This window comes from Taeniopygia guttata, chromosome 9 (assembly GCF_048771995.1).
Source record: "Taeniopygia guttata chromosome 9, bTaeGut7.mat, whole genome shotgun sequence".
Classification (NCBI taxonomy): domain Eukaryota; kingdom Metazoa; phylum Chordata; class Aves; order Passeriformes; family Estrildidae; genus Taeniopygia; species Taeniopygia guttata.
In genome coordinates, this window is record NC_133034.1 from 19,107,869 (window position 1) to 19,135,054 (window position 27,186).

Here is a 27,186-nt window from a genome sequence, read left to right on the forward strand (position 1 = left end):
GAGGAATTTTTGCTAGGTTCTATGCATTTCTAGAACTCTTGCAATGGCATTTGCCGTGTTTGAATCATGCAGCTCACAGTGTGTAACAGGAACATTTTAGCATAGGTCTGTTGGTTCTGGTGAGCCCTGTGCCTTATTCTAAGGATCTTGTTCACTGTAAGGTTCGTCCAGCATGAGAAGCAAATCCCCCAGCAGAGGCAAGCAAGATCACCATAGGAATCCAGTTAGTAATTAGACCAATAGACACCCTTCTAGAGCACTGAATAGTGATAAAATTTGTAAACAGAAAGTTTTGCTTGCTAAAAATTTTAGGTAGTAAAGAGAACGAAGCTCCCTTTACCATCCAAAAGCCTAAACCCACTTGATTTATGCCACTATTTAAATAGTGGCATAACAGAACAAACAGAACAAACACAGCAGAACAAACACACTGAAGAGAAGCCCAGAGTGGGCCTGCGGTTCCAGACCTGAGTGAACATCAGGCTGCTGTTCTCAGAAGCCCCACATCATTTTGTTGCACTGTAACTTCTACTTTCTCTGACCCATAGATGGTGTTTGCAGCAAAGGGACCACACATGTTTCTGTGCCCTGCAACAAAAGCCCAGGGGATGTTCCTGTCCCTTTCTCTTTTGCAGCTCCCCAAGCAAAAGCTGTTGCCTTGACAACTCTGGGGTGTTCTCTGACTCCACGGATGCTGGCAGGAGGAAGGCCAATCTCCTTCCACAAAATGCAGAACTGCTAAGGAATAAACAATAAAAAATATTCTGATTCCTTCAGTAGTGCCAAAAACAGAAAGAAAATAATAAACTTACTACAGATACAGGATTTTATAAGCCAGAAGCAGCAGGATTGAAGCACTGATAATTCACAAATACAAGTAGGGAACAGAAGAAATTGCAGTTGCTTGAGATTTCAGCAAAGAGCTGGGAATGGCTGTGGCTAAGGTCAGGCTAAGGCTCTTCTCTTTGATCACCCTTCTGTGACTGGGAGACCTCTGGCCTTCCGTGGCACTGCCCTTGCTTTACCATTACACTCTTTATAAAGAAGGTGATAAAAACAGAAATGAAAACAAAATTAAAAAAACATTAAAAGAAATTTTAAACGGTTTGCAGTTTTCACTGATTTTGTATATAACCTTTCATAATATTAAGCAGGACTAACTTCCTTTATTTCTAATTTTGTGCCACATTTTAATTTTTTTACTCCAACTCTGCTTCAAATAAACACATTTTTGAAGCAAAGACGAAGACACAAGAAAACTGATGGTCAGGAAAGAGATCATAGCAGCTACACTCCACCAAAAAGGACAGCAGACAGAAGTGATGTATGTAACATAAAGGAAACATGAAAGCCTTGCAGCTCTGTTTTTCTGTGTCGTGTAACTGAGCTGAGGGCTACTCAGCCATGTAATACTCAGCTGAGTGACCATTCTGTCACATCCCACTGCATCCATGAGGAACATCACATCCATTGAAAGCCACAGCTCGTATGTAGAAGGACAGATATGCTGTTGTAATCTTTAAATTCCTCATTACCTTAAGCACATATAAGCACAAAAGCTTTTGGCTTTTCTCATTTATTAAATCTTCCCCTCCTTCAAGGGTTAGCCAAAGCACAAGCTGTGCTATATCTACTGCCAGCAGATATCTAATGATAACAGGTTATGTGCATCCTTTATCAGAAATAAATTATTTTTGAAAGTATCCATTAGTAATTAGAGCTGGATTTTCAGAGCAAATAAAAGCTAAAAGTGCAGGAGAAGCTACTCACAACTTCATGATGCCAATAAAATCTGTAATAAAAAGCAATGCACTCTGTATTCCAAAAGGCAGCAGCATATCAATAGACACATCTGACAAAAGCATCTAACACCACTGAAGCTCTAGCATGCATTATTGTATTTTATTCAAGGAAAGCATAGACAAAAGCTACTGGAGCAACCTTTCTACTAGCAGTTAAATTTAACCTGCAACTAGGGATGATCAGGCTTCATAGTACACCAACCTGCTAGTCAAACTAATAGTACTCCTATTTTAAGCTAAATAAAATGAGATTAGGGTAAGAAAACTCCCTCTATTGACCACTGACATTGTTTATTACATAAAAGGTAATTGCTTGTAGAGGATTCCATCTCTTTTTGTTGCAGAAAATGTCTTGGTTTGCTGTTAACCCTTCTCCCATTACAGTGCAGCCACATTCGTGCCACTGCTCATAGAAGCATAGAGAGCCTTCTGCATGATTGAGGGCAAGAACTTTGTAATGCACTACCTTTATCTGTCATATTTTGGTCTACAGCAGTAAATTTTGTATGCCTCTACTGACTACTCCCTGGAAATATGGTAAAGATGTGGCCTTTTATACAAAGATAAGGTACACAGAAATGATATCCAGAGAAAATATGGTAATAGAAAAGAACAGGCTCAAACAACAATGAACAGCTCACAGTCAAATCCAAAAGCATTAGAAGATTTCAGGCTGTGTTGGTAGAGTACAAATCCATCTTGGATCAAATTATTCACCCATTTACTGTGGTCCCTCGCTTGGCCTGGCAATTAGTTCAACTGTGGAATGCTACTTAGGAGTACATTCACAATCCCTACACATTCTCTACAGCACAAATGGACTTTGGGAAGGAAGAACTGGATACAGGCTACCCATTGTAAACAAAACAGCCATTACTTCCCCAGAGGTGCTAAAGCTGTGTCTGGAAATAAAATAAAATAAAAATTAAAAAATTATTACAAATTTAAAAAATCTAATTTCCTACTTGGTATTCTGGGCAATATGAGGGAATTTACTTAATTTCTTCATGCCTCTGTTTTGTCATCTCTAAAACAAGGATCACACTACTGCCTTCACAGGACTCACTGCTATTTTTTGCCTCTGATAGGGCCATTAATTTTTCTGATCTATGTAACATACATGTGGGAGCTTGGAAATTCTGTGCATTCCTGTAAGACAATTTTCTCTTGTTAGGCCATGGACAAAGCTCATCTCTCAAGCAAAAATTTTGTTAGCAAAATTCATTCAGCAAAACAACATCAAGAAATAAGGAAAATCCAAATCTGATCTTTAACACATTCTTGAGGAACTCACCTGCACAGACAGAAGTAGAAATTAATGTCAGTGGATGGACCTGATTCGCAGAAAGAGATTTTTCCATTTTGTTTAAGAAACAAAGTGAAGGAAAAAGCTATTTTTAGAATTACAATTTGAAATGCCTGTTGGAAAAATTAGGAAAAGCAAAAGTATACTTTGCCCTCTTTTTTCATATCACTTCTGATTCATCATTGCATGACACAATTTTTACAACTTACAGTAAAATATTGAAATTGGTTTAATCCCTTAGGGATGTAAGCTACTTTGTACATGCGTAAATAAACTGCATTATGCTAAGCAATAAGTCTCAGTCTCTTCCCCAAAACTGTTTAAAGTAATTTTGGATATAATTAGCAACCCCTGAGAACGCAATTAGTGAATGACTGACAATTTTGCAGTAATGATTCCCCTCCTGTCAAATGGGTTTTAAACTGAAAGGTCATTTTGGATAATAATTTCTGATTTTACCTCTCTTCCCCCTCAAAGTTAAAACTTGAGTTAACTTGTGGTGTCTTAAGGGAAATGAACATGTTTTCTTGGAGTGTTTTTGAAAGGTATTATAACCGTAATCAACACAAAAACCTTTCAGAGCTGCAGTTTTGTTTCTCAGAGTAAGTCTTTGGCTTTACTCCCAAATTCCTCAGAAAGCTGCTACTCAAAACATGAAGCAAAAGGGTGATTTTTAACAAGTTTTGTGCTGAAGTCTGTAGAATTTTCTCCCCTAACACACAATGCTGCATTTTCCTATGCATTTGTCTGCTTCCACTGAGTGTAAGCAGGCCCTCAGTAACCCTTCAGATGACTGGTGTCAATGATAATAACAATACATTTTTATTTTTCGACCACTCAAATCTAAAGGCAAGTAAGCTCTGCACATGTATGCGTGCACACACAAATGTAAGTAATATGTGAACATTTCCAAAGGACAACAAGTCCTTTTGGAATAGTAATGAATAGAGAAATCATCTTGTGCCCTGCATGAGATAGGTGCATTTCAAAATTTTCCTGTATAGCTTCCATGAAAATTGGCCCCTAAGCAAGGGTGTGAGTCATTGATGAATACAGCTCTGAGGCTTCACGCTGTGCAGCAAGAGCTGTAAAAGGCATTAGAGGAACAGAGGGGAGGAGGAGGAGAGAGAGAGAGGGTTAGGAGGTTATTAAATAAAACCTGGTAATGGTTTTACATGAACGTTTTCCGAGCAGCGTTTGGAGCGGGCACACCCCGCCCCGCCGGGCAGCGCCTTTGCCGGGCGGGGCACAGGGGCTGCTCTGCCCCTCTGCGAATCGCTCCTGCCTTACCGAAGGCACTGCTCTCACTGCTGCCCTCCCAGCGCCCGCTGAAACTCGGGATCGACAAGTAAAACAAATGATCCTATGGCACATTGTCTTATAGTAACTTTTCAAATGAGTACTGCAGCAAAAGGATGGGGTTTTGTCTTTCGCACCCATCTCCAGCATACAAAAACCACCAGCAATATTGCAGCCTTTGCCAGCACAACTGTGCAAAAAGTGTGGAACAGGATAAAGAGAATATATTTAATCTTCCTCAAACTTCAAAAGAATTTGATTTGGGCTCATACTTGTCCTTTTTCCCCAGAAAAAAAATCAATGTATTAAACTGCTGTTAATTTATATCATTCACTGGTTAGTGATAAAGATAACTGATAACACATGAATTATGAGCAATTCTCCTTTTTCATGCAATTGTGTTTCTCCTACCCAAGTCAGGAGCTCCAGGTTTCGATAAAGACACTGGGCTTTTAGTCATTACCTCAGTTGTTATCATGCCAGATCCTCCATCCTTCAGACTTCCTGCATGTCCTGATCTCACACTCACTTGTGTGGTCCCCTCAGTCTCTCTTCCTATTTTTGCTTCTTCCATTTTGCAGCAGCCTTAGTGCACCCATCTGAAAGAGAAGATCCAGTGTGGGCCATTACATCCCATTATCGAACTCCCTGCCACTTGCAGGTTCACATGGGAAAGTGATTATCAACAATTATTAACTGACACCAACTGGCTACACTGGGTTAGTTATAAATAATCCAGCAAAACCTTAAATGAGTCTTTTTTCAGAGGATGGCTTAGATGTACAGTCAGGGAAAAAATATTTTCCCGTATTTTATATAGCAAATGTACCACGTATTAGAAACAAATCCATAATTGAAATAGTTATTTTCACACAGATTTAAGGAGATTTGGCATAAACAAACAAAAATTATGTTTTTTAACAGGTATGAGAGGAGCTTTAAGTCTTTTGAAGGCCAGAAACAGTGGCTTTACATTTAAGTATTTTGAAAAAATGGGCACAATGTCTACATTAGTGAAAATTCAACCCAAAAGGAATGTTAACAGAAAAACAGTTTGTCATGTTACAAGTACTCCTGTTCCTCTAATACCTTTTAGAGATATAATTTAAAAAATAAAATGAAACAAAACAACCTTCTGTATAGATAGATAGATAGATAGATAGATAGATAGATAGAAATATAGATACACATATACATATATATGAACAGGAATTTTCTGTTCTCTTTTAACTGAAGAGTCTATAACTGACTGGTGCTATTTTAAAAAGAGACACCTACAAAACCCCCCTGAATTCACAGACACGCAGCACCATCTGGTGGATTAGCAGGTTTGGCAAACAGTTCTGCATTTACTGAACACATTTCCACAGGCTGGAGAAGGGAGAAACCATACGAACAAAAGCCTATCATGGAGATTTGTGTAGTCATCGTCAGGCAAGAGAAAGTGAGGAGGGTGGAATTTCTATGAAAATTGTGGAATAATACTCTTTACTCATATAACACTTTATACTTTTCAGACACTGTATAAATCTGGACTCAACAATAAGTCAACAGTACACTTATGATGACAACAATTCAAAAGTTTGGTATGTTATTTAACTGACTGCATCAAGATTTATTTAATTTGATTTCCTTCATGCATGCATTAAGACACACGTTTATAAATTATTATTTTTTCACTGGAAGCCTTGCTTAGTGAGCAGGACTGATTGCTCACCTAATAACAGTTTTCCAATAATTTGCTTTGTTCTTCTCAGGCACTATACGGTCTCATGTTCTTTCACACAAAAGCTCAGCTTGGAGAATACAAGATTATCAAGTGCTCATCACTGCAAAGCCACAATGGATTACAGGTGTCAGTTTAAAACCCCTGCAGGGCAAGTTGCATTTATTCTTCACATATAGCGAGTAAAAGGAGCTTCTCATTTTGGGCAGGAAAGGAAGAGGCCCTTATATGTACACAGGGATGTGCCACTGTAATCTCTGCTGTCTCTCTAGTAGCTTGTAGTGTCCACCTTCCCACTGAGCCAGGTCACCTCCCTGCACTCTGCAACAGGTGGCTCTGCAACATGACCCTTGAGGGGGACGAAAGGCTCAGTCCTCCACAGGCCACGCACTCACCTGATACTGCCCGAGCAGCTGAGGCTCAGCTGGGGCTCCCTCCTTTTCATCACAGCCCTGCATCACCTCTGCACTGATCCCTTTGTGCTAATCCCCATTTCGGACGCAGGGCTGCGAGCCACTGGTCCTAAGATTTTGTTTTGAAAAGACATCTGGCTACACATGTCCAGCTTCTAGATGTCTTCTCCATGTATGCTAGAATCAGGAATATTTATATGTCTATATCTATCTTAGGTCTGAATTTTCTGCCTATAGAAGTTTCCCTTCTTCTTAATTGCCATGTATCTCATCCATCTTCTGCATCATCTGCATCTTTGTGTTGCCCACATTGGCAATGAAGGTCCCATCATCCCATGTTCCTCTGGAAGACACTGACTGTACTCAGGACATCATTCTCACAATCAGACACATCATCACTGAGCTGCAGACTGGGAAAGTGTACACACAGCAAGATCAAAACACAGATCACTGGCCATCACAACTTCATACATCCCAGAGGGCAAACAGGAAGGTGGCAGGAGGCTGCTTGTTGCCAATTACTGTCTCAAGACACTGCGTTGTCCTTGATGCTTCAAAAATATTATTAAATGCTTCTTAAAAGCATCCACAGCCAACTGTGCCAGGTAAGACAAGAGGCAAAAAAGATCTTCCTCATGACGTCTATATTTTTTTCACAGGTAGCTTGAGGCACTGAGCCCTATACCATTCCTTTATTTTCAAGAAACTGTTGACCCCATACATTGTTGTTCCTTTTTCTTTCAATACTTTAAGAATAATGCAGGACTATTCTCAGGGGATGATCAGTGAAATGACCAGCAATAATCTGCACAACACTTCAAGTTATGCTTTTGGTGCATCTTCATCAAGCCTGAATTTCACTGTCCTTCAGCAAACTTTTTTTTCTCTAAAAATATCCCATAATACATTTATAGATATGTGGCAAGACCCATGTTGTCTGTGGTCTGTGTTAGTAGTCTGCCATAGGCCCATGTTTGTAAGAAATCTCACTGCAAACCCCTTGCTCCTCCAAACCACCTCCCATACATTTGTCAGTGCCTATTGCTGTTTGGCTCAGGCACCTTTGAATCATGCTTTGATTACTTCCTTTAACGACTTTTCAGATGCTTTAGCCAGACAATTGTCACCAACACCAACGGAGGGCTACTGCATCAAAGCTACCCTTCCTTTTTTAGGGACGTTTTACAAGAGTGTATAGCGACAGGACAAGGAGGAATGGATCCAAACGAAAAGAGTGTAGGTTTAGACTGGAAGTTCTTTTCTGTCAGGATGGTGAGACACTGACAGGTGCTGTCCAGAGCTGCTGGGGATGCTCCATCCCTGGAAGTGTTCCAGGCCAGGTTGGATGAGGCTCTGAGCAACCTGGGCTAGTGGAAAGTGTCCTCATCCAAGGCAGGGCTGGAACCAGATGAGCTTTGATGCCCCTTCCAACCCAATCCATTCTATTACTTGGTGATTCCTGCCAAGAGTGTCGTGTCTCTCTTGGTCTGTGAATGGTGGGACTCAGTGCCACAGGAACTCAGAAGCACGGATGGTTTCACAACGCGACAAGCAAATGCACAGGGACGTTGCATTAGTGTTTATGGTCACCTGTATACAGCGTGGCTCGGGAAACCCACCTGTTGGTCGTGGAGATGATACCACAGGCCTGTTCAGAACAGGACACCCTCCCAGCCCTGTCAGTGGTGCCACCAGCGGCAGGTGGTGTCAGCCCACACCTGTTTGGTGTCCCCTCTGCCGGCCCAGAGCCGGTACCGCTGGCTCTGGCAGAGGAGCCGGGGGGCTCTGAGGGGCAGCTGGCGGCTCCGGGGCTGACCCCCTCCTCTGCAGCACGGCCACGACCGGCACCGCCCGTCTCCGGCCCGCAAACCCGCGGCGGCCCCGCTCGCCTCAGGCCCGGCCCGCGCGGGCGGTGCCGCCCCAGGCCCCGCCCGGCCGGAGCCGCCGTTGCCGAGCGCCCGGAGCCGCCTCAGCCCCGGCCCTGCCGCGGCCATGGAGAGCCGGCCCGGCCCTACCGCCGCCCCAGTGCTGGCCGAGCTGCAGTGGGAGCCCGGCTATGCCGTGCCCGTGGCCAACGCCGAGAACAAGGCTCTGGAGGACGAAGTGAGCCCGGGGAGGCAGGGGTGGATGGATAGCAGGAAAGCTCACGGGAACCGGGGGGGGGGCGATCCCCGCATCCCCCGAGCCCCGCGGGAGGAGCCGTGCGAGTTGTCCGCTCCCATAGCAAAGCTCCGGGTTTTCTCCTGAAATCCCTCATTTCACTGCTTTGGAGGAATGTAGCAGCTACTTCTTACGTTGTTTTTTCATTAATAATTGCAGTGGCTGTTTTTAGGTAATAAGCGCTTAACTACAAACAGTAACTTGACGATTCTAACTCTTAAACAGCTGCACAAGCTGCGAAAGGAGAAAGAGGAGCTGCAGAATGAGCTGACAAACTGTGAGGAGCGCATAGAAGCAATGACGTCTCATTTGAAAAACGTGAGACAAGAGATAAGCTTCTCTCAGGTAAATCACCACCTTTAGCAGGTCCGTTTTGTCAAACAAACCTGAGTATCTCTCTCTGGCTGGTGTCCCTATCTGTTTTGCCACTTTTGTTAGAGATTTGTTAGGCCTTTATTCCAGGATTTCCACAGGAAACAAAAATTAAACTACTTATCTCAGTGATATTATTTGATGGGCATTAAGACCATCCCAATTCAAATTACTGTACCTAGGAAAAAGTCAGGAAGGGTACATTTTAGAATTCTTCCTGAATGGGGACTTTTCTAAATACTAATAAAAAAAAAAAATTGGTCAAGGAAAACACCAGTGTAAGGGAAGAAAAATATAATCTTTATAATGGTGAAAAATTAGTTGTGAAATGCTGGTAAAGACTTAATTCAAGGACATGGAAAATGAAGTGAGATGGTCAAGATCTAAGTCTAAGTCTACACTCTGAATTAACTGACCAAAAGGGCTAGTTTAGATTTCTAAAAAATCTTGAGACAAAGATTTACACCTTTCAGATCAAAGATCCTGGGTGAAAAAGTCTTAGGAAACTTCCCTGCAGCTGAACAACTTCTTTATATTTTTTGTCCAGATTCAATACTTAATTTGAATTAAAGGAAAGAAAGGTTAGGCAATATCCAGGTACTGCTATAGGCCAGCAGGGGAGGCCTCTCTCAGCACAGAACAATGAAATATTTTTTTGCTGTTCTTCCTGGATCTGATGTAAAGTCACTGGTGATCAAGAGACTAAGATTTTGATGTTAAAATGTCAAGATTCTGAATTTGGGGTGAAAAAAAAAATCTTAGAATTGAGTTTTTAGGGATGCAAAAGTTGATCTGTGGATACTTAATACAATGTGTACATATCTATATATAAGATTATGTGTATTTGAGATACTAAAATCAAGCCAATAAATTTTCTCTGAAAATTCCTTCATTTACATGGTGAAACCATCTCTGACTTGGGATTTGATTGTATGTAAAAGAAAAGATTGTTGATGTTTATTTATTGTAAAATACTGAACTTTATGTTTATTGTAAAATATGGAACTTTTGTTTATTGTAAAATACTGAACTTTATTATTCTGCAGTCTCTTTACAAAGCCAAAGAGAATGAAATTGAAACTGAACATCATTTTAAAGCCCTTGCTGAGAGAGAATATGGACGTCTCAAAAATGAGATTAAACGACTGCAAGATGAGATAGCTTCCTTGAGACAAAAGAAAAGCATTCAAGAAGTAAGGTTTGAAATTTTTGGAAGGGAACACCTCTGCTGCAGAATTTTATGGCTTGTCCTCACTTACACATGGTAGTATAAGTCATTAATAGTTAATTATAATGAAGCTTGTAATCCCGTAGATGGTCTGGATGGGCTTTTCCCTGTGTAGGCAAGTAGAGTGACACTGAGAATGTACTGCATAGACTGGTCAAGACTTAGTAAATATTAAAGGAATTCTGTTCTTAATGCCAGATACACAGCCACACATCCATCTCACAATATTTGTAATTCTCACAAGTAATTTCTTAATGGTTTAAAAATTAAACGGTTGGTGGTAAATCTTCTCTACATAAAATAAACTTGGGTCATGATTTAAAGATCAAAGATTTGGTTTAATTTACAAAGTATTCTAATGCTACTCAATTACAGATGGTCTTCTGGGTTTGGAACTGTCTCTTTTTCTTCCTATTAATTATTTAATTATATTTTTAAAATTTTGCTCTTTTTCTTTTGGAGTCTGTAATCTCCAGTCTCTCGGAATGGGTAGCAGGATGAAGATATTCACACTGTTCATCTGGGTCTAGATTCTCTCATTTTTGTGTCAGGAAGTCTCTTCACAGTCACATGAAGAGGTCACATTTGAAAATTGATATGTAGGATAAGGATCTAACAACTGGGCCTCAATGAGCGAGGGAGAAACTTTACCTTTGGATGCCTCAGATTAGTTTATTTATATGGAACAAATACCCTGCAGATGGGTTTATCTTGCCAGAGGTTGACTTTCCTTTTTAAAATTATTTGCATTTTAAATTAGTGGCAACTTGCTGGCTTGTTTCTTCTTTAAGACCAGGATGTCCAATAGCACTCCTCAAGTATAACACACAATAAAAAAGAAAACTATCAATTCTGTGGACAAGATGTGGGTAAACTTGTCACAGTAGCTTGAACTGGTTGCTTCAATTACTATTCACATTTGATATTGAACCTTTAATTTTCTCTTTTTTTATTAGAATACTATAAATAAAACCACTAAGAAGCTGGAAAACTTAAAACAACAGATGAGCTGGGATGAGGAGCTCCTGGAGAGCTGGCTGAAGGAGTTGAACCGTACAGATAATGATGCCACTGCAATCCAGAAGTATGCACTGCAAGATGAAGGGAAACTAGGAGTAAGTAGAAATGACAGCACTTTTCAGAAACCAAAGGAAGAACCATTTTATGACTTGAAGACCTTGTTATGTTATCAAATCAGATAAAATGAAGACGAGATTTTGTACAACACTGCTTTGAACCTGGTTTCCATTTGGCACAACAGTGCAATTCCATACGAGGCTTATTTTGAAGTTGAGAGAATAGGTTTTGCAATAATGAGAGGCATAATTGAAGACATAATTCATATGGGTAAAATTTAAATTTAAATTTTTTGAGAGGGTGCACAAATGAAGTCTAGAAAACAGTGCTACTGAATTAAGAGGAGTTTGTTCAAAAATTCGCACCAAGTATGGATGAATAGTGTAGGATTTCCCTTTAGAACTGGATTTATTAATATTGCTGAGAAAAAAATTACAGCTGCTTCAGTAAAGCTACCTGGAATAATGGAAGATATAAATATATATATCTGTATAAAGAGGAATTCCAGTCAAAATCAGAGTTTATAAGGGTGAGTTCCCAAGTATATTATTAATGTAGAGATAGATATCCCTATTATTTATTATTATGGTTAATATTATTTTTAAATACTTTTATTATTTATTTATTAATATTATTATTTTAAAATATTCTTTAAATAGAGTGAGGGGAAATTTTATTTTTACTCACTAAATACTTAATCCAAGTGTTTGTTTACACAAATACTCTCACTACTGTATGCCAAGGACACCACACACACATTTACACACAGTAAATGTTACTTTGGGTTACTTTGGCCTTGCTGCAGTTTGGTTCTTATGGCCACTTGTATTGACTGAAAATTTGGGAGGCTGCACTGTCAATTTTTTGTTTTTTAGAACACAATAAAATTGATACCTCAAGCATTTAAGCCCTGATTGTAGCAGGGCTTTAAAAATTTATGAAATGTGATCTCTTTATTTTCAAATACTTAATTTTCAAATATTTTCATGTATTTTCATATCCTTTCATTTTAGACATTAACGCTTCAAATAGAAAAGTTGACCATGGAAGCAAACCAGAAGCGCAGAGCTCTAGATAATGAGCTTACAGAAACCATGACAGCTCAGGTTTGTGCTTAAGGTTCTCAAAGATCCCTTGTTTAAATGTGGCATTTTTAACTTCAGAAATCATGAAGGTGCTTTCTTTTAAACAGATGGAGCTTGACAGAGCAGCTGAAGATTTTCGCAGGGTTCATCAAGAAAGGCAAGAAGTCATCAGGCAGTGGGAGAATGCAATTCATCAGATGCAGAAAAGAGATCAGGAGATAGATCAATGTGCTTTGGTAAAACTGCTGTAACTGATCCATTTCAGGGGTTTGGGTTTGATGTGGGGTGGTTTTTTTGGCTTTTTTAACATCAAAACTACAGTATAATTTTCTGGGTAGGTAATGTTTTACTTAACCTTTCAAAATGCACAATTTTCACTGAGTAGTTATAAATCTGTCAGGTAGAGTAAGCATCACTAATGCTGGTAATTTTCCTGTTTAATTTCATCTGTTTCACGTTTACCTGAAGTTTAGCTTAGCTTCTTTTTTCCCAATTCAATCAGTGAAGAATTATTTTCATAAGAGTTTACAGTCTTTTTATTTTTAAATTATTGGAATATTTTGGAAATTTCCATTCTAAAACCACTGTAGTGTTTGGTGTGATGTATCTATGGAATAAAGTAATTTTAAGAATGATAACTGATCTGTCTCAAGCAAATAGTAATAATAATAGGAATTGATCTTCTGGTTGTACCCTTTATTAATCTAATACAACTAATGCAAGCAAATCTAAAATGTTTTTATCCTGATAGCTAATTGCAGAGACAAAACAGGAGATCCGAAACAAAGAAATTTTGCTGAGAGAGAAGACTGCCTTTTTGGTAAATGAAACTGTTAATAACATGGAATATGAAAAGAAAATCTTCACTGCTGAGCGGGAAGCAAACAACCTCCGAAAGGAGTTCCAGACTCAGGATGCTCGAAGAACTCAGCTGCAGGATGAGGTAAGGGTGACCAAACAGTCCAGGAAAACAGACTGAAACTAGAACTGAGCACCAGATGGAGGAAATACAGGAATAGTATTTCCTTTTCTTTGGTTTTATACTAGGCTCTTAATAATTCAGCAAAATGTTGCTTTTCTCAGCCAAGTCCTGTTTATTGGGATCTGAACCCTCAATCCTGTCATTGAGAGTGGTGAAAAGATAGGAATGTATTTTCTGTTGTGTAAAATGGTGTAAAATGGATGAATTTTCTTTTAAATGGTCTAACACTGTTAGATGTCTCAGGAGGCTTCTTTCCTTTAGCAGACATAGACTGCAGAATTGTATGAAGATGAGAGAAGTCTCTTCCAGATTCCAAACAACTCCTGTCCCATGCTCTCAGAAGTGTGTGTTGTTGGCCTGGTATTCAGGTTACAGTTCCTGGGGAAAACACCAGTGCTTTTATGTGGCTTTCTGATCAAGAGGCAGTGGGACAGGGCTGCCCTGTGAACAAGTCATGCTTGATACTGTCCATACTGAATTTGCACTTAAACCTGGGAATGAGCTACACTGCTACACTGCTTAATTACTTAAATGCCTGTAGAAGTATTTCTAAGCAGTAACTCAAGTTTCATGGCTCTGCTGAGAAGGGATACACTTGTATTACCTAAGTTTTTTCTTAACCAGAAAATGGTAACACTGGGGTACTCAGCAAGCTTAGTGACTTTTTAGAAAACCTGCTTCTGCTGTTGCCTTAACTTTGAGATAGCTTTTCTCTAGCAGGTGGTTCATAGGCTGATCTCCTAATTGAACTGTAGGTAGCTCAAACAAGGTGTAGGCTATTATATTACCCTATAATTCATGCAAGCTTGAGGGTTTGTAGAACTGATTGATTTGCATCTCAAGCTGTGAAATTCTTGCTTGAAGTTTTTCACAATTAATACTCCATGATGGGATAATAGAACAGTCTCCTCTTATTAGAATATCTGTGGAATGCCTGTGAGAAACAAGGAAAGAAGACAATTCAGTCAAGAACTTGTGACCTCTAAGAAAACTTCTATACATGCTCTTGATCAGTTTTCTTCATCTGTGAAAGTGAAAATAATTAAACTTATTGTGAAGATAAAAGAGCTACTGATTGGAAAGTATTTTTATCCTATTTAATGAGTGTATGCTGTTATGTATTTTTTACCAACTTAAATATCTGTGTATTTTTGTCACATTGATAGCTTAATCAAAATAATCTTATGTTTCAAGCAAAGTTTGACATGGAAATGTTTATTAGATATATAAGGTTATCCATGTTCACAAAAAACCTCAGGAAAGTCAGCTGTGCCCTATAAAACCATGGTTGTACTTATACAGATGCTGTTGGACCAGAATTGCAGTCCATAGCACCTCCATAATTCATGTTCTTAATTATTATTATTTTTCCCAGTACTCATACTATGTAATTACTCTATTGAATTTACTAGCTGGGCCAATTTACAGTGCCTCAGAATTTGCAGCACTCATCATTTGGAGAGCACTGTTTAAAAGTAATGGAATACTTTCCAATAAATAGGAAAATATAATTTTTAATATCTTAACATGTACCAAAGTAAGTAAGAGCTTTCTTGCTCGATTTTGTCATTTATTAGCTGCAGGCTTTGAAATCTATTGTGAACAGAAGTGCTTCTGATCTAGAGTCTTTGAGAACACAAATTACCAATATGAAGAAAGAAATTCAGGAAAAACAAGCCAGGTAAGAAACAGACCTTTAAAGGTAACATTTGTAAGGATTAATAATACAGCCAAATCCTTGAGATACAAAAGAACTTTAAATAATGTTGATGGCTGAAATCTCCAACTTTCTGGTTACTCCATGCATAGATTTGGTACTGGGTAATTTAGGCAAAATACTCTTGGTAAACCTTGTTTTTAAAGGGTGGGGGAAAAAAAAATTAGGGCCTTGCTTATCATAGGTTGAAATTTAGACTGAGACCAACTGCTCAGTCAGATTTGCTGCTTCCTTTTGGCAGCATTGTCTAGGCAACCTACATTTAACTTTTATCATTTTTTTTAGATTAAAACTTCTTAATGAAAAAAATGCAAGTCTTTCTGATAAACTGAAGCTTGCGATTGAGGAGACACTCAGTGCAGAAGAGAAAGCTTTGAGGTTGGAAGAAATACTGAAAGAAGAAGAAAAAAGTGTTGAGGTAAAATGATTTTCATGGTTTCTAGAAATGAGGAGTTATTTGTATTTGCAAGCTCTATATTTTAAAATTATCTCTTTAATTTTAAAATTTTCTATTACAATGAAATTACTGATATGACATGTAGCTATTTCATCAAATACTGAAGTGGCATGTAGCTATGTCTGTGCTGAGAAAACTCTAGAGGAAAATAAATGATCCTAGTAATTCCAGCTGTATTAGTTCAGGATACTGATACCCATCAAAAGGTTTTAAAAGAGAATCTTGTCAGGATAACTTGTCAGTATCACTGCCACCAAAAACTTCTTGGCTGTAGTAAAACACCACTAAAATTTATAAACTTGCAAAGAGCTGTGATTTTGGCAAACAGTGTAAGAATATTTAGAAATCTTCTAATCAGATTTGTCTGGCCTGGTCTGCTTTTCATTATTTTAATTCTACTACATGATACTCTGACATAACCAACTTGGAGACTGTTAAATAATTACTGGCTCACTTTAGATTCATTTTTGTGAATAAAGATTTTGATCTGGGAAGTGGCATATACAAGCTATAATAAGGTGACTTTTTTTAACATGCCTAATAATACTTCTATAAAATTAAAAACCCACTTCTGAGGTTGCAAATTAAGTATAGGAAAAAAATTCATTATCATCTGCTTAACTGTAAAGAGCTTTTGAATAAATGCAGTGATGTAATGCAATCTTTCAGGAAATGTTTATACTGTTTTGTCATTTTGCTACTAATTCTCTTAAAGTATTTTCACTACTTAGCATCTGACTGAACATGACAGAAATATTCTTTTACATTTTGCTGGACGACTGAGCATTGGATATGCTGAAGCTTTCATTGCTCCAGAATGACCAGGTTAAATTAACGTGACAGCAGGTGTCCCACACAGCTGACAACAAAGCTGTACCTCTGTATGCTCTTTCATACCACTGCATTCTCTCTTTTTTTCTTCTCCATTTTGTGTTTCCTAGAGCATGCATGTGAAATAATGCCTTGCAGTAGAGTGAATGTCATTTTTCAAACTTTTTAACTCCACAGGCATTAATCACACATTTTAAATACACTTTCAGAAACTAGAGAGGGGATGTCTTTTCTTTATAGAGAGCTTCTTAAATTACAGGCCTTACTGTTTTGGCTTTTCAGATAATTTGAAAACAAGTAATGGTGTAGCATTTCATTAAAATGAAAACCTTCTTTTCTTCCCCTTTAGACAGTTTCCAGGGTGGCAAAAGCCTTAGCAGGGTTTCTTTACCCGTGTCTGTGGCAGATAACCTAAGATGACATTGAGCTTGGCAGCTCCACAGCTGCAGGGGAATATTTTAGCTAGGATGAACTGTTCTTGAACAATGTCTGTGATGTATTAGTCAGAAGCCTCCCCTCCATCAGCATTAGACACACATGGCTCTTAGCTGCATCTGTTAATTTACTGTGAAGAGATATTTACAGGAACAATGTGGATGTAATGTCCTTGTTTTTGCTCTCTGGTTCTGTGGTACTTCTCCTTCATCAATTTGTGGCAAAACACTTTTGCAGAGTGAAGCTTATTGAATGTCTTATCTCTCTTAACAACCTCACTTAAAGGGAGAGCAACAATTTCTGCTCAATAAATTAATTTAGATATGCAATAAAGAATCGAAGGTCAAATCATGATCCAGTGTCAGTGGATGAATTTATAATTGTCATTAGCTTTAGAAATACAGCTCAGCATTTGGCACATGCTTAAAAATCAGTTTTCTTCCAGAAGAAAGTTCCTTTGTTCAAGGATGATGCAAAGCTTACTGACATATGCTAAAGTCCATAATAATTTCATATTAAACTTACACTTGCCTTTTACATCCTGAGTTTTGAATTGGGAATTGCACTTACAGCAAGTTCAACTGCAAACAAATTCTGTTGGGTAGAATGAGCAATGTGATTACAAACCCACAGAGAAGGCATTAACGTATCTTTAACCTTTATTTAAGCCAGCAAGGTGGTCACATACATATTAAATCCAGAATAAATAAATTGTTAATCAGTGTAGAAAAGTGAGTTCTCAGGTGTTTTGCATATTAATTTAAATGGACATCTTCAAATTCTGTACCAGACTTGAGCTGAGTGTAAATGAGTCCTTTGGAATAGGAAGGGGAAATCACATCACTTGTAGGATGTACCTCACAGGAAACTGTCATGCTCAATGGCCTGAGCTTTGGAAGGGCTTTGGCTGCTTGAGTGGGAGAGGTGGAAGGAAGGAGGAAAAGAATAAAACTGTTTTCCTTATTAGGGTGATAAAAAGAAAATAATCTCAATTTTCATTGTTTCCAGTCCATTTCAGGTTACCTGAAATGTTCAGCATTGTTTTTTATCCTACTAAAATTTCATTTCCTGCACTGATTTAGGTGTTAATGGCAACTTACCTCTGAGAAAAAGGAAGTGATTTTAGAAGGTGTAATTTTTCAGAATTATTCCCTCTTAGATAAACACACACATACATATATGTGCACACACAGCATTACAAGATCTAATAAACCATTGAAAAGCTTTGTATTATATTTCTCAAATATTTACAGATGCTGGAGGCAGTAAGGAGGTTTTTTGAAAAGAATGACAGGAATTTACTTTTCTGAAAGGCTGAAAAGATAGCATTCCTATAACTAGGGGAAAAAAGTCATGTAATTGTAGGGTAGGATTAGATTTTTAAAAAATTAGTAAAAATTATTACTTCCTCTTTAAGTCAAATAGTTGTTTTGCCAACCATTTTGAAGACTTACAAAATTCCATGTTCATATTAATGGATATTGTAATACTTTTTTTTAATCTATGATTAATGAAAACAAATAATTCCTCAGAAATTAACTCTGATGTGATTAATTACTTCTTTGATCTACTTAATGATCGATTTGTCACCAGGAAAAAGAAAATGAAATGAGACAGTTAAAGGACCTACTTTTCAAGAAGACTCAGGAGTTAAAAATGCAGAGTGATAAAGAGAAGATTGTTCTGGCAGAAATTGAGGGAGGTCAAAAATCACTTAAAAATCTCAAGAGTCGACTGAGCAAACTTGACACAGATCTGTTAAAACAACAAGAATTAATATATAATCAGGTAAAATATTAATGTATTTTCATACTGTGATTGTTTCTTGAGTGTACTGATAGCACATTGCTTGAATTCTGTAATCTTGAACAGTTTTCCATTTTGGAAATGCTATGTAGAATCATTTAAAGTCTGCATTTATTTCTATTTCTTGATGTACAGATAAAATTGAAATTACTTAAGCTTGCCAAAATATATCACCTACATTTTGCACTTTTGTGTTTTTTTATTTTTTGGATCTGCTGCTTTTCCCGCTAATTCCTAAAATCCATTCTTTACTTTGATCCCTCTGAACCACAGACACCTCAGGGTATATTTTTAAAGCAATACAAGAGGTACATGCCAAAATCCTGTTATTTACTAATTGGATTATGTGCCTATTTCCTATGCACCACTTTGAAAATTTGCTTTTATATCAGCATCCACTGGTAGCAACAAGATGGCAACTCCATTGTAAGCCTCCCTACAGCAGCCTGTGCTGAGTGTGCTTTGTTACTTTTCTAGAAGATTACCCCAAATCATCACTGCTCATCAGTCATCTGAGATATTTTGCTAATGAGGTCTAAAAGCCAGAAACTATTATAAAAACAATAGCTTAATTGGGTGACTGTCTTAAAGCCAACATTTAGATCCAAGTTTATTGCTTATCTCAGACTATTAATTCTCTTCAAATTTATTTTAACAGGATTTTTATATTCAGCAAATACAGAGACGGCTGTCACGGTTAGAAGGAGAGGTTAATTCAGATGAAAAAGAAGTTTTGGAAGGAAAAGTTGCTGAACTTAAGAAAACTTTAGAAGAAAAGAAAAAGGCATATGATGTTCTACAGTCACTGTACAGGAAACTTCAGGTAACTTCCTTGGAACATCATTTTGACTGTGTATCATTTAGAAAACTCAGCAAATTAAGTAGATTGGGTCTTAGTAATTAAAAAGTTGGCATTAGTCTAAAGGGTATCTGAACTTTGTGTAACTCATGTGGAAAACTTCATAAATTCCCTGTAACTTCCAGAAAAAGGGAGACACCTTAGCATGAAGACAAGCACTGAATGTTGGAAAGACAAGCTGAGCTTTCTTCAGCATGTGACTGACTGCTTGCAAATGTCTGAGTTTATCATTAGGCCCATGCAGAAATAGGAGAATGCTGTTTTGTAAAGCTGTCGCTTTTATAGTTTTCATGAATTCATAAGTGCAATTGCATTTAAAGTTGTCCAAAGTCCCTGTGCAGCTCTCTGCATGAGGTCATGCCATGCACTTTGCAGAGCAGCATATTAGATACATCATGATGATGGTTCCTGGTTACAGGACTTAAATACATCTCATTTAAAATTAACTAGTAGCTTTTGTTGCCATTTACATTCACTGAAATGAGCTCAATATAACTTATTTTTAAACAGAATGATGTCCAAATCACCAAGAGAACAATTGATAAGACAAGACAAGAAACAAGTGGTTTGATAGTGAAGATAGAAGAACTAACTCTTTTCAATGAGAGATCACTTCAGGAGTTAAAAAAAGCAAAACACATTAAGCAGGTACAGTATTATTTTGCAACTTTACTAATACAGGACACTCTTTCTTTGGGGTGTCATCTGCCTTCCACAGTGTTACATCATTGCATACATCAGTACATCTTCTATAGTTTTCTAATTGACACTTCTTTCCCAGACTTTGAAGTCATCTTTATCACTATCATCTTACTAGGCAAAGGGTTGCTTCTTCTCCCTCCACAGCAGGAAGTCTGATGAAATATCAGTTTAATCCCACATTAATTATACTACAATATCCACTAGGTCAGCGAGTGTTGGTGTTTTTTCCCCCTGAGAAACAATTAGCTTTAAAATAGAAAATATATTTACTTCTCAAGGATGTCTTTACATAACACTGAGTTTTTACTCTCAATCTGTGAGGCCTGCTAATAAGTTTGGCAAAGTATTGTTATTAAACTGTAAGCATTTTTTTTCTACCAGATGATTTGAATCAATTTATATTCAAGTTTAAGGAATTAGAAAAAGTTGTAGAAGGAAAAGTCTAATAACCCAAAACTCAGCCTGAATTAGAAAGTCTGATGAATTTGTATAAAACCATTCAGGAAACAATCTACCCCTGTCACAGTCACCATGTTGGACTGTTGGCAAATGAGAAAATGCCAAGACTTTTAAATGCAGAGCAAAATGAGTTTTACAGTTGTGTATATATGAAAGGTAAAATAATGAATAAATATTAATTTACTAAATTATAAATCATTTTAATTAAAACAATGGTTTCTTGGCACTTATTAGGAGATGATGGTCGAAGATAATCTCTTAAAGCTAGAACTGAAGCGCCTTCGAAATACTCTGTGTAATAAAGCAGAGAAAGTTCTAACACTGGAAAAACAACAATTGGAGTTAAAGAAAGCCATAGCAGAAAGAACTGAGGAGATCAGGATCCATAAGGCAATGCTGGATTCTGAGATAAGGCTGCTGGATCAGGAACGGCATCGCATGAGGTAACTGTTCTTGTAGAAATTCAACTTGTAGCTTTGACCAAGTACATTTCTTATGGGGACTTACTAAAAAAAGAAGCAGTTTACTCAGCTTCACCATTAGAGAAATTGAAGATTAAATAAATCTTGCTCAAAGTTTTCTACCAAGACAGCTGAGGCCAGCAAGAGACCCCATCTGTGACCCCTCAGACTGCAGCTTTAACTCCTTTGGTGAACAGGAGATCAGTGGCCTTGCTGTGAGTGAGGAGCCTCAGCAGAAGTGAGAGGAAACCTCAGTCACAGACATCTTCTTACAGTAAACACTCTGTGTGTGACTCTGCCTTTTTCAAAATAATCTGGACATGTGAAACCATGTGTCTGGAGGTATGCCAAAGTATATGAAACAGTATATGAAAAGTTGCTTTTAAAGAGGGTTTACTGCCAGCTGCTTGCTAAAACTGTAATTTCTTTGATTCAACCAGTAAGACTGGTTTGCTTTGTGGTATATTTTGTTTGATTGGGCTTTTTCTTCTTTTTAACTAATAAGCTTTCCATTATGTGTCCTATATAACAAATTCATCTTGCTAATTACATATGCACCCTCTCATAAAGCAATGACCTAGAAATAACATTTCCCTCCTGTAATAATCAGTCTAAAGTATCTGGGATAGTTTTAGCCCTGAAATCCCAGATTCAGCCAAAATTGAATACTTCAGCAGCTGAACTGCCCTGCTGACCACACCCCTCACAATGGGAATTAGAGTGATTTAGTATGACTGAGAGCACAGACTGCCCTTCTTCCTTTGGTGTCACCCAGCTGTTGGATACTCCCAGAGAATCTGATCTGGGGCTGTTTCTGACTGTTCCTCACACTCATCCTGCAGCTTTTTGGGGAAGGACTGTGGCACAGCCTCTCAGAATGTAGTGATCTGGGATGTGAAAACAGATTTGACTCCACTTAGAACTTCAAAAGGCACATAGGTAACCAGAACAAGGGATGTTTGTGGCTGGGGGAGCACAGAAAACCACCAAGACCTGTAGCAGGTCCAGTACAATTCCTGGTACAGGCTGCTGGAATAACACCAGGAATTTAAACTGCTGCAGCAAGAACTACCAACAAAACACTACCAGACAAGCATTTTCTCAACCCATGTATTTTCTCCCTAAACAAACAGTGCTGAATTTCAAGATCGCTTATGGAAAATTGATAAACTGAAATGCAAATATGAAATTTTTACTCTTTCCATGATGCCACCTGAAGGAGAGGAGATGAAAAGTCAGGCCTACTATGTAATTAAGGTATTTTATTAACATAATTCATTATAATTCAATTATTTAAACTATAGATTTCCCTGGGCTCTTAGACAACTTTCTTGCCTACTGTCTACTTTGAGTCTAATTGCTTTATGTTATCTGACACCAGTGGTTATTTAAATTATACAGTAATTTCACAAGAATTTATATGGAGCCTTAATTCTGAGCAGTTTGAAAACTTCAGTGCTCATTAATTTACAAATACAAAGTAATTAGTAGTCAAGTTATAATCCACTATGAACTGGAAAGAACTTTATTGGAACCTCACAGGACCTTAAGTTCTTCTACCTGTCAGAGTTATTTCCAGGTATTCATTTTGCCATATGGGGCAAATATACCTTGAAGAATGTCTGCTTTCCCCTTTCACTTACCAATCACCTATGTATACTTCAGCTTTTCACTGGAAAAAAGGGAAAATCAGTCCTTATCCAAAATGCAATACCCTGAACAAGAGTCTGTTTATTTTGATCTCCACAAAATGTGGATGCTGCTGGGCAGGACTAAGTGAGCTCAGGCAGAGAGACAGGTACACATAATGAAACACCTCAAAGAACTTCAATACTGTCAATAACTCCTCCCTCCAGTTCCCTAGGCACCCAAATCTCAGTTCAAGTGGTTTTAGCCCCTAAATATTGCTGTACAATAAATATTTTCTGTAAAATTAATATTTTCAGTATATCTGCAGTCACCTAAAATAGTGGGTTTGCTTTCAGGCTGCACAGGAAAAGGAAGCACTTAAACAAGAAGGTGATGATTTGGATGCAAAGATCTGCAAAGCTCAAAAAGAAATCATGGCTATGGAAAACAGTTTGTGTGTACTTAAAAACTGGAACAGAAACTACAAAAACTCTTTGAAGGCAGTCCCTGAGACAAGTATGTGAAATAGAAATTAGATAGAAAATACAACTTAATTCTAAATAATACTTATTATTTAACTTTTGTGCCCTCTGCTGGCTCTGGAACCGGTAGCTCTTAAATTGTTCTTCCTCATGAAGTCAGTTACTTTTTGACAGTGATTTGCAAATAGTAGGAGAGTATTTAAAAACCCCTCAAACCTTGAGGCACTGAAATACTGCCAACACCAATATAGTAATCTTCTGAGATGCCGTTATTTTCAAATGAAAATTGAGTTGTATGCACAGCAATAATGCTGCTTCATTATTTGGGATCACAGGTGAGGAACTTGAGGAAAAATTGAAACTAGAAAAGGACAAAAAGGATGCTGATGAAAAATACAAATACAAACAGAGACAGATCAAGGAACTTCAGGAAAATCTCCAGGTAAAATACAAGTAAAGTTCAGTCAGACAAGACTGCAATATGTAGCTAAATCCATGAAGGACATCCTAGAGAAATAATAGGAAATTGTGCTACAATTTTTTTTCTGCACTTTTATTAGGATATTATTTTTAGAAGGTTCTACATCCCCTTTCAAAAAGTGAGTGATTATTTGAATTTTCTCGAATCACACCAAAACTTCAGGAGTTTAGTCACATTCAGCTAGAAGTTTCAGAATCCCACATGCACTGACAGCTGCTGTTCTGGCAGCCACTAAAGCAGCCACATGTGCAGCACACACCACCATTGTACCATCCTGCCCAGCACCACAGATTAAAATCCACACAGCTTGGGACCTCTGACATCTACACCCCAAGATTTTTCTGGAACAGATTCAGTTTTATTAGCACTGAGGGTGCCTCAGTTTAACAGGATTAAATTAACTGACTTGAAATTTAGCAGGCTGAGCAATAAATGCAGGCAAACAAGAGCTTGTGTTCTCAGGCTCCATAGCAAGGACTCACTCATGGTTCCTCTGGTTATCAAAAAGCCACTTGGAACTTAAGAAAGAGCAACACTTAATTCTGGTGTGTGACATTTCAGTTATAATTTTAATTCTGGTGTGTGACACTTCAGTTAGAATTTTATTAGGCAGAAAAAGCAAAGGCACATGGTCATATTCCACATAATTGTTCTAAGCCCTGAGTCACTGCCTACAGTCAATAATCATTCCTATTGCTTATTCTACCACCACAGGACACAGCTCTTATTTCAGAGATATTATTTCTTAAGGTAAAGGGACACATCTTCATCAGGGAGTAAGTCCTAGCATGTAACAGGTGTTACAGCAAACCCATTCCTGCCTTTTAATTTTTTAAAGTTTTGTTTATTAATTTATGTACTTAAAAATCCAGCTGCCCTTATGGAGCTGATTTTATTCATTCCAGTCAAAGGTATCCCTCTTCTACAGGAAACAGTATTGGGGTTTTTTTCAGGATAGCCTGCACTGGTAAGTTGGTAGGGTGCCAAGTAAATAGTTTGTAGCCAGTATGAGAAATATCTGAAAAGACATACCTGTAACTTCATTACCAGTACCTTTAAAAGAGATGTAAATTACCTGGGAGTTTCTTTGTCCAGGTCTGTATCCACCAAACGGTTGGACTGGCAGAAAGTTTTGAGTTAACATTAGAACTAATTGCTTGAGCAATTTAGAAACAAGAAACAATTTACATTTAGAAACAAGTAGTAATGACAACAGACCCTTCCACAAATACAAAAAGTGAATGGATACCAAACCTGCTTTATAAACTAATATTACTGTTCAAATGAATTTGCAGAGCATGCAACAACACTTTGATGTAATACAGAAGGAGCAGGCCCTCCTCGAAGAGCAAAAGAAGGAAAAACAAGCTTTTATTTTGCAGCTGAAAAAAGACATTGAAGAACAGAAGCCAAAACTAAACAGGGTTATGAAACAGGTTTGTGTGTTTATTGATAACAACTTCTAACTTTATAGACAGTAGTGTGGGTTAATCTTAGCAGGTTTCTGAAAAACTGTTGTATTTTCATAAGAATAATGCTTTAAAAATATTTGTGTTAAGTGTTCCAAACTATCCAGAGAAATTGCGTCTCAGAGAGAAGGTGGAGCAGAAACACTGGAAGAGAGAGACATTCATCTTCGGGAACTGAAATCTTTCAACAGAACCGTCAACCAAGTGATAGCTGATGTTCTAGAAGCAAATCCTGATTTAGCTCCAGCCTTTAAAATGTACTTTGACAAGGTGAGCTTTCCACTTAACTGCCACTAAAATCTTGAGTGAGAGCTCCAGCCTATAACTGAGTGTCTTTCAAGGACAACTCACAATATGGGAAAACACAGAAGTGTTCACTTGCTTTCAACATCTTCAAATGCCAAGCACTTGTAAGTGCTCCTGATATCTCAATCTTATTATACAACCATCAGGTCAACTTGTTTTTTCTTTCCAAATTTTCTAGTACAATTTAGAGCTTCCTGTGGCTGCTTCTCCCACTGGTAGTCAAACTTCTCAGTCCCCACAGAACTCACTACCTCCTACCAGGTAAGTTCTAACACTTGGGTTGCTTTCAGATTTTTTTAAGATCAAGTTTAAATCAGCAAAATTAGTTCCTAACTGAAATAATTCTTTACTCTTAAGGTCACCTCAATTTTCTTTTTGCTGAAGACTGTAAAAATTTTCTCCTTTCTCTGTCCTTTAAGTTTAGTACATTCTTCTAGAACATGACGAAGTTTACTTCACCATCCATCACAGTTTAGAAAACCCAATAATTACAGAATAATTGCATTTACTTTTACTGTGCTCTAACTAAAAAAAAAAAAAAAAAAAAAAGAAGTGGTTTGATGTTATAAAAGGACAATTTTGAGCCACATTTTACACTTCGTAGTGTGAACATCCCTTCCTAATTAAACAGAGAAGGTACTGATGCTTTTACTGGTACCTTCTTTCCCTATTCAATGTATGATCAAATAGAGCCTGTGCCGTGCTGATCCAACATTCCCAGTGGTTACTGAAGCCATTTAGTGGTTGTGGCTACAGAGATCTTTTAGGGGGTTTCTGGAACGAACACGGCTACTGGGTGGCTTCATGGTGAGCCAACCTTGGCAGCTCTGTTTGATGCAGGGATTTCTGTATCCTAATTAGTAAATTTTTGTCTTTCAGAGTTCCCAGCAGAAAAACTTCAGCCTCAAGTCAGGTTTCACGAGCCACAGTGGTGGAGCTGACCTTGCCTATCCCCACCCCTGAGGAAGCAGCAGCTCTTGGCTCACAGCCAGGCAGCAGAGGCAGCACCTCTGGCATTCCTAAATGCAAGAAGTCTTAAGTCATTTCTTGAAGGCCACACTAGTTGAGATTTCTTAATTTTTGCAACTTATACCCATGGAATTACCTGGAAAACTTGCAGCAGAAGTACAATTGTCACTGTGTGGTTCTGCCACTCACCTTTGCAGATCTTCCTGTAAACCATGTAACCTTTTCTTCAGCAACACAACTGCTGCCTCCAAGCAATTGTAAAGCAAATCCCCACTACAGCTCAAACCAGGGGTTCACACTTGAGCTTACCTAGACAATAAATGGTGTTGCAAAACTTGCTCTTCTGCTTCAAGGTGAGGTTTTGGGTTTTTTTTTTTTACATTACTCTCAGGGGACATGCAGTATACTTGCCTTCACAGACACAGCAGGGTTCCATGGTGTAGACAGCATATGTAACAGTGCACCAGGATGAAACATCCCAGCAACATTCACAAAAACACAGACACAAAAAAATTAAAAATTAAGAAAATTTAATGATCAAATGGGCTATATACATTGATGGCACATGACTTCATTCTGTTATCCCTTTTCTATAGCTGGAAGTTAAGTTTGATAGAAGAATATCAACAGTCAATAGTACCCCAGGGACAAGGAAAACCAAGCCCAGCTGTTG

General features: G+C 38.0%; 1 protein-coding gene across 1 annotated transcript; it reads left to right on the forward strand.

The window, feature by feature from the left end:
- The first annotated feature begins 8,402 nt into the window (after positions 1–8,402).
- CCDC39 (coiled-coil domain 39 molecular ruler complex subunit) lies at positions 8,403–26,865 on the forward strand. Its single transcript, XM_012575635.5, has 20 exons — positions 8,403–8,649; positions 8,932–9,051; positions 10,125–10,271; positions 11,263–11,421; positions 12,397–12,489; positions 12,576–12,704; positions 13,220–13,411; positions 15,028–15,131; positions 15,453–15,585; positions 18,484–18,678; positions 19,355–19,519; positions 20,066–20,203; positions 20,951–21,159; positions 22,311–22,434; positions 23,163–23,322; positions 23,624–23,730; positions 25,065–25,205; positions 25,329–25,508; positions 25,723–25,805; positions 26,424–26,865. The coding sequence occupies exons 1-20, from the start codon at positions 8,539–8,541 to the stop codon at positions 26,581–26,583; spliced, it is 2,850 nt and encodes a 949-aa protein (XP_012431089.5). The 5' UTR covers positions 8,403–8,538; the 3' UTR covers positions 26,584–26,865.
- The last annotated feature ends 321 nt before the right edge of the window (positions 26,866–27,186 follow it).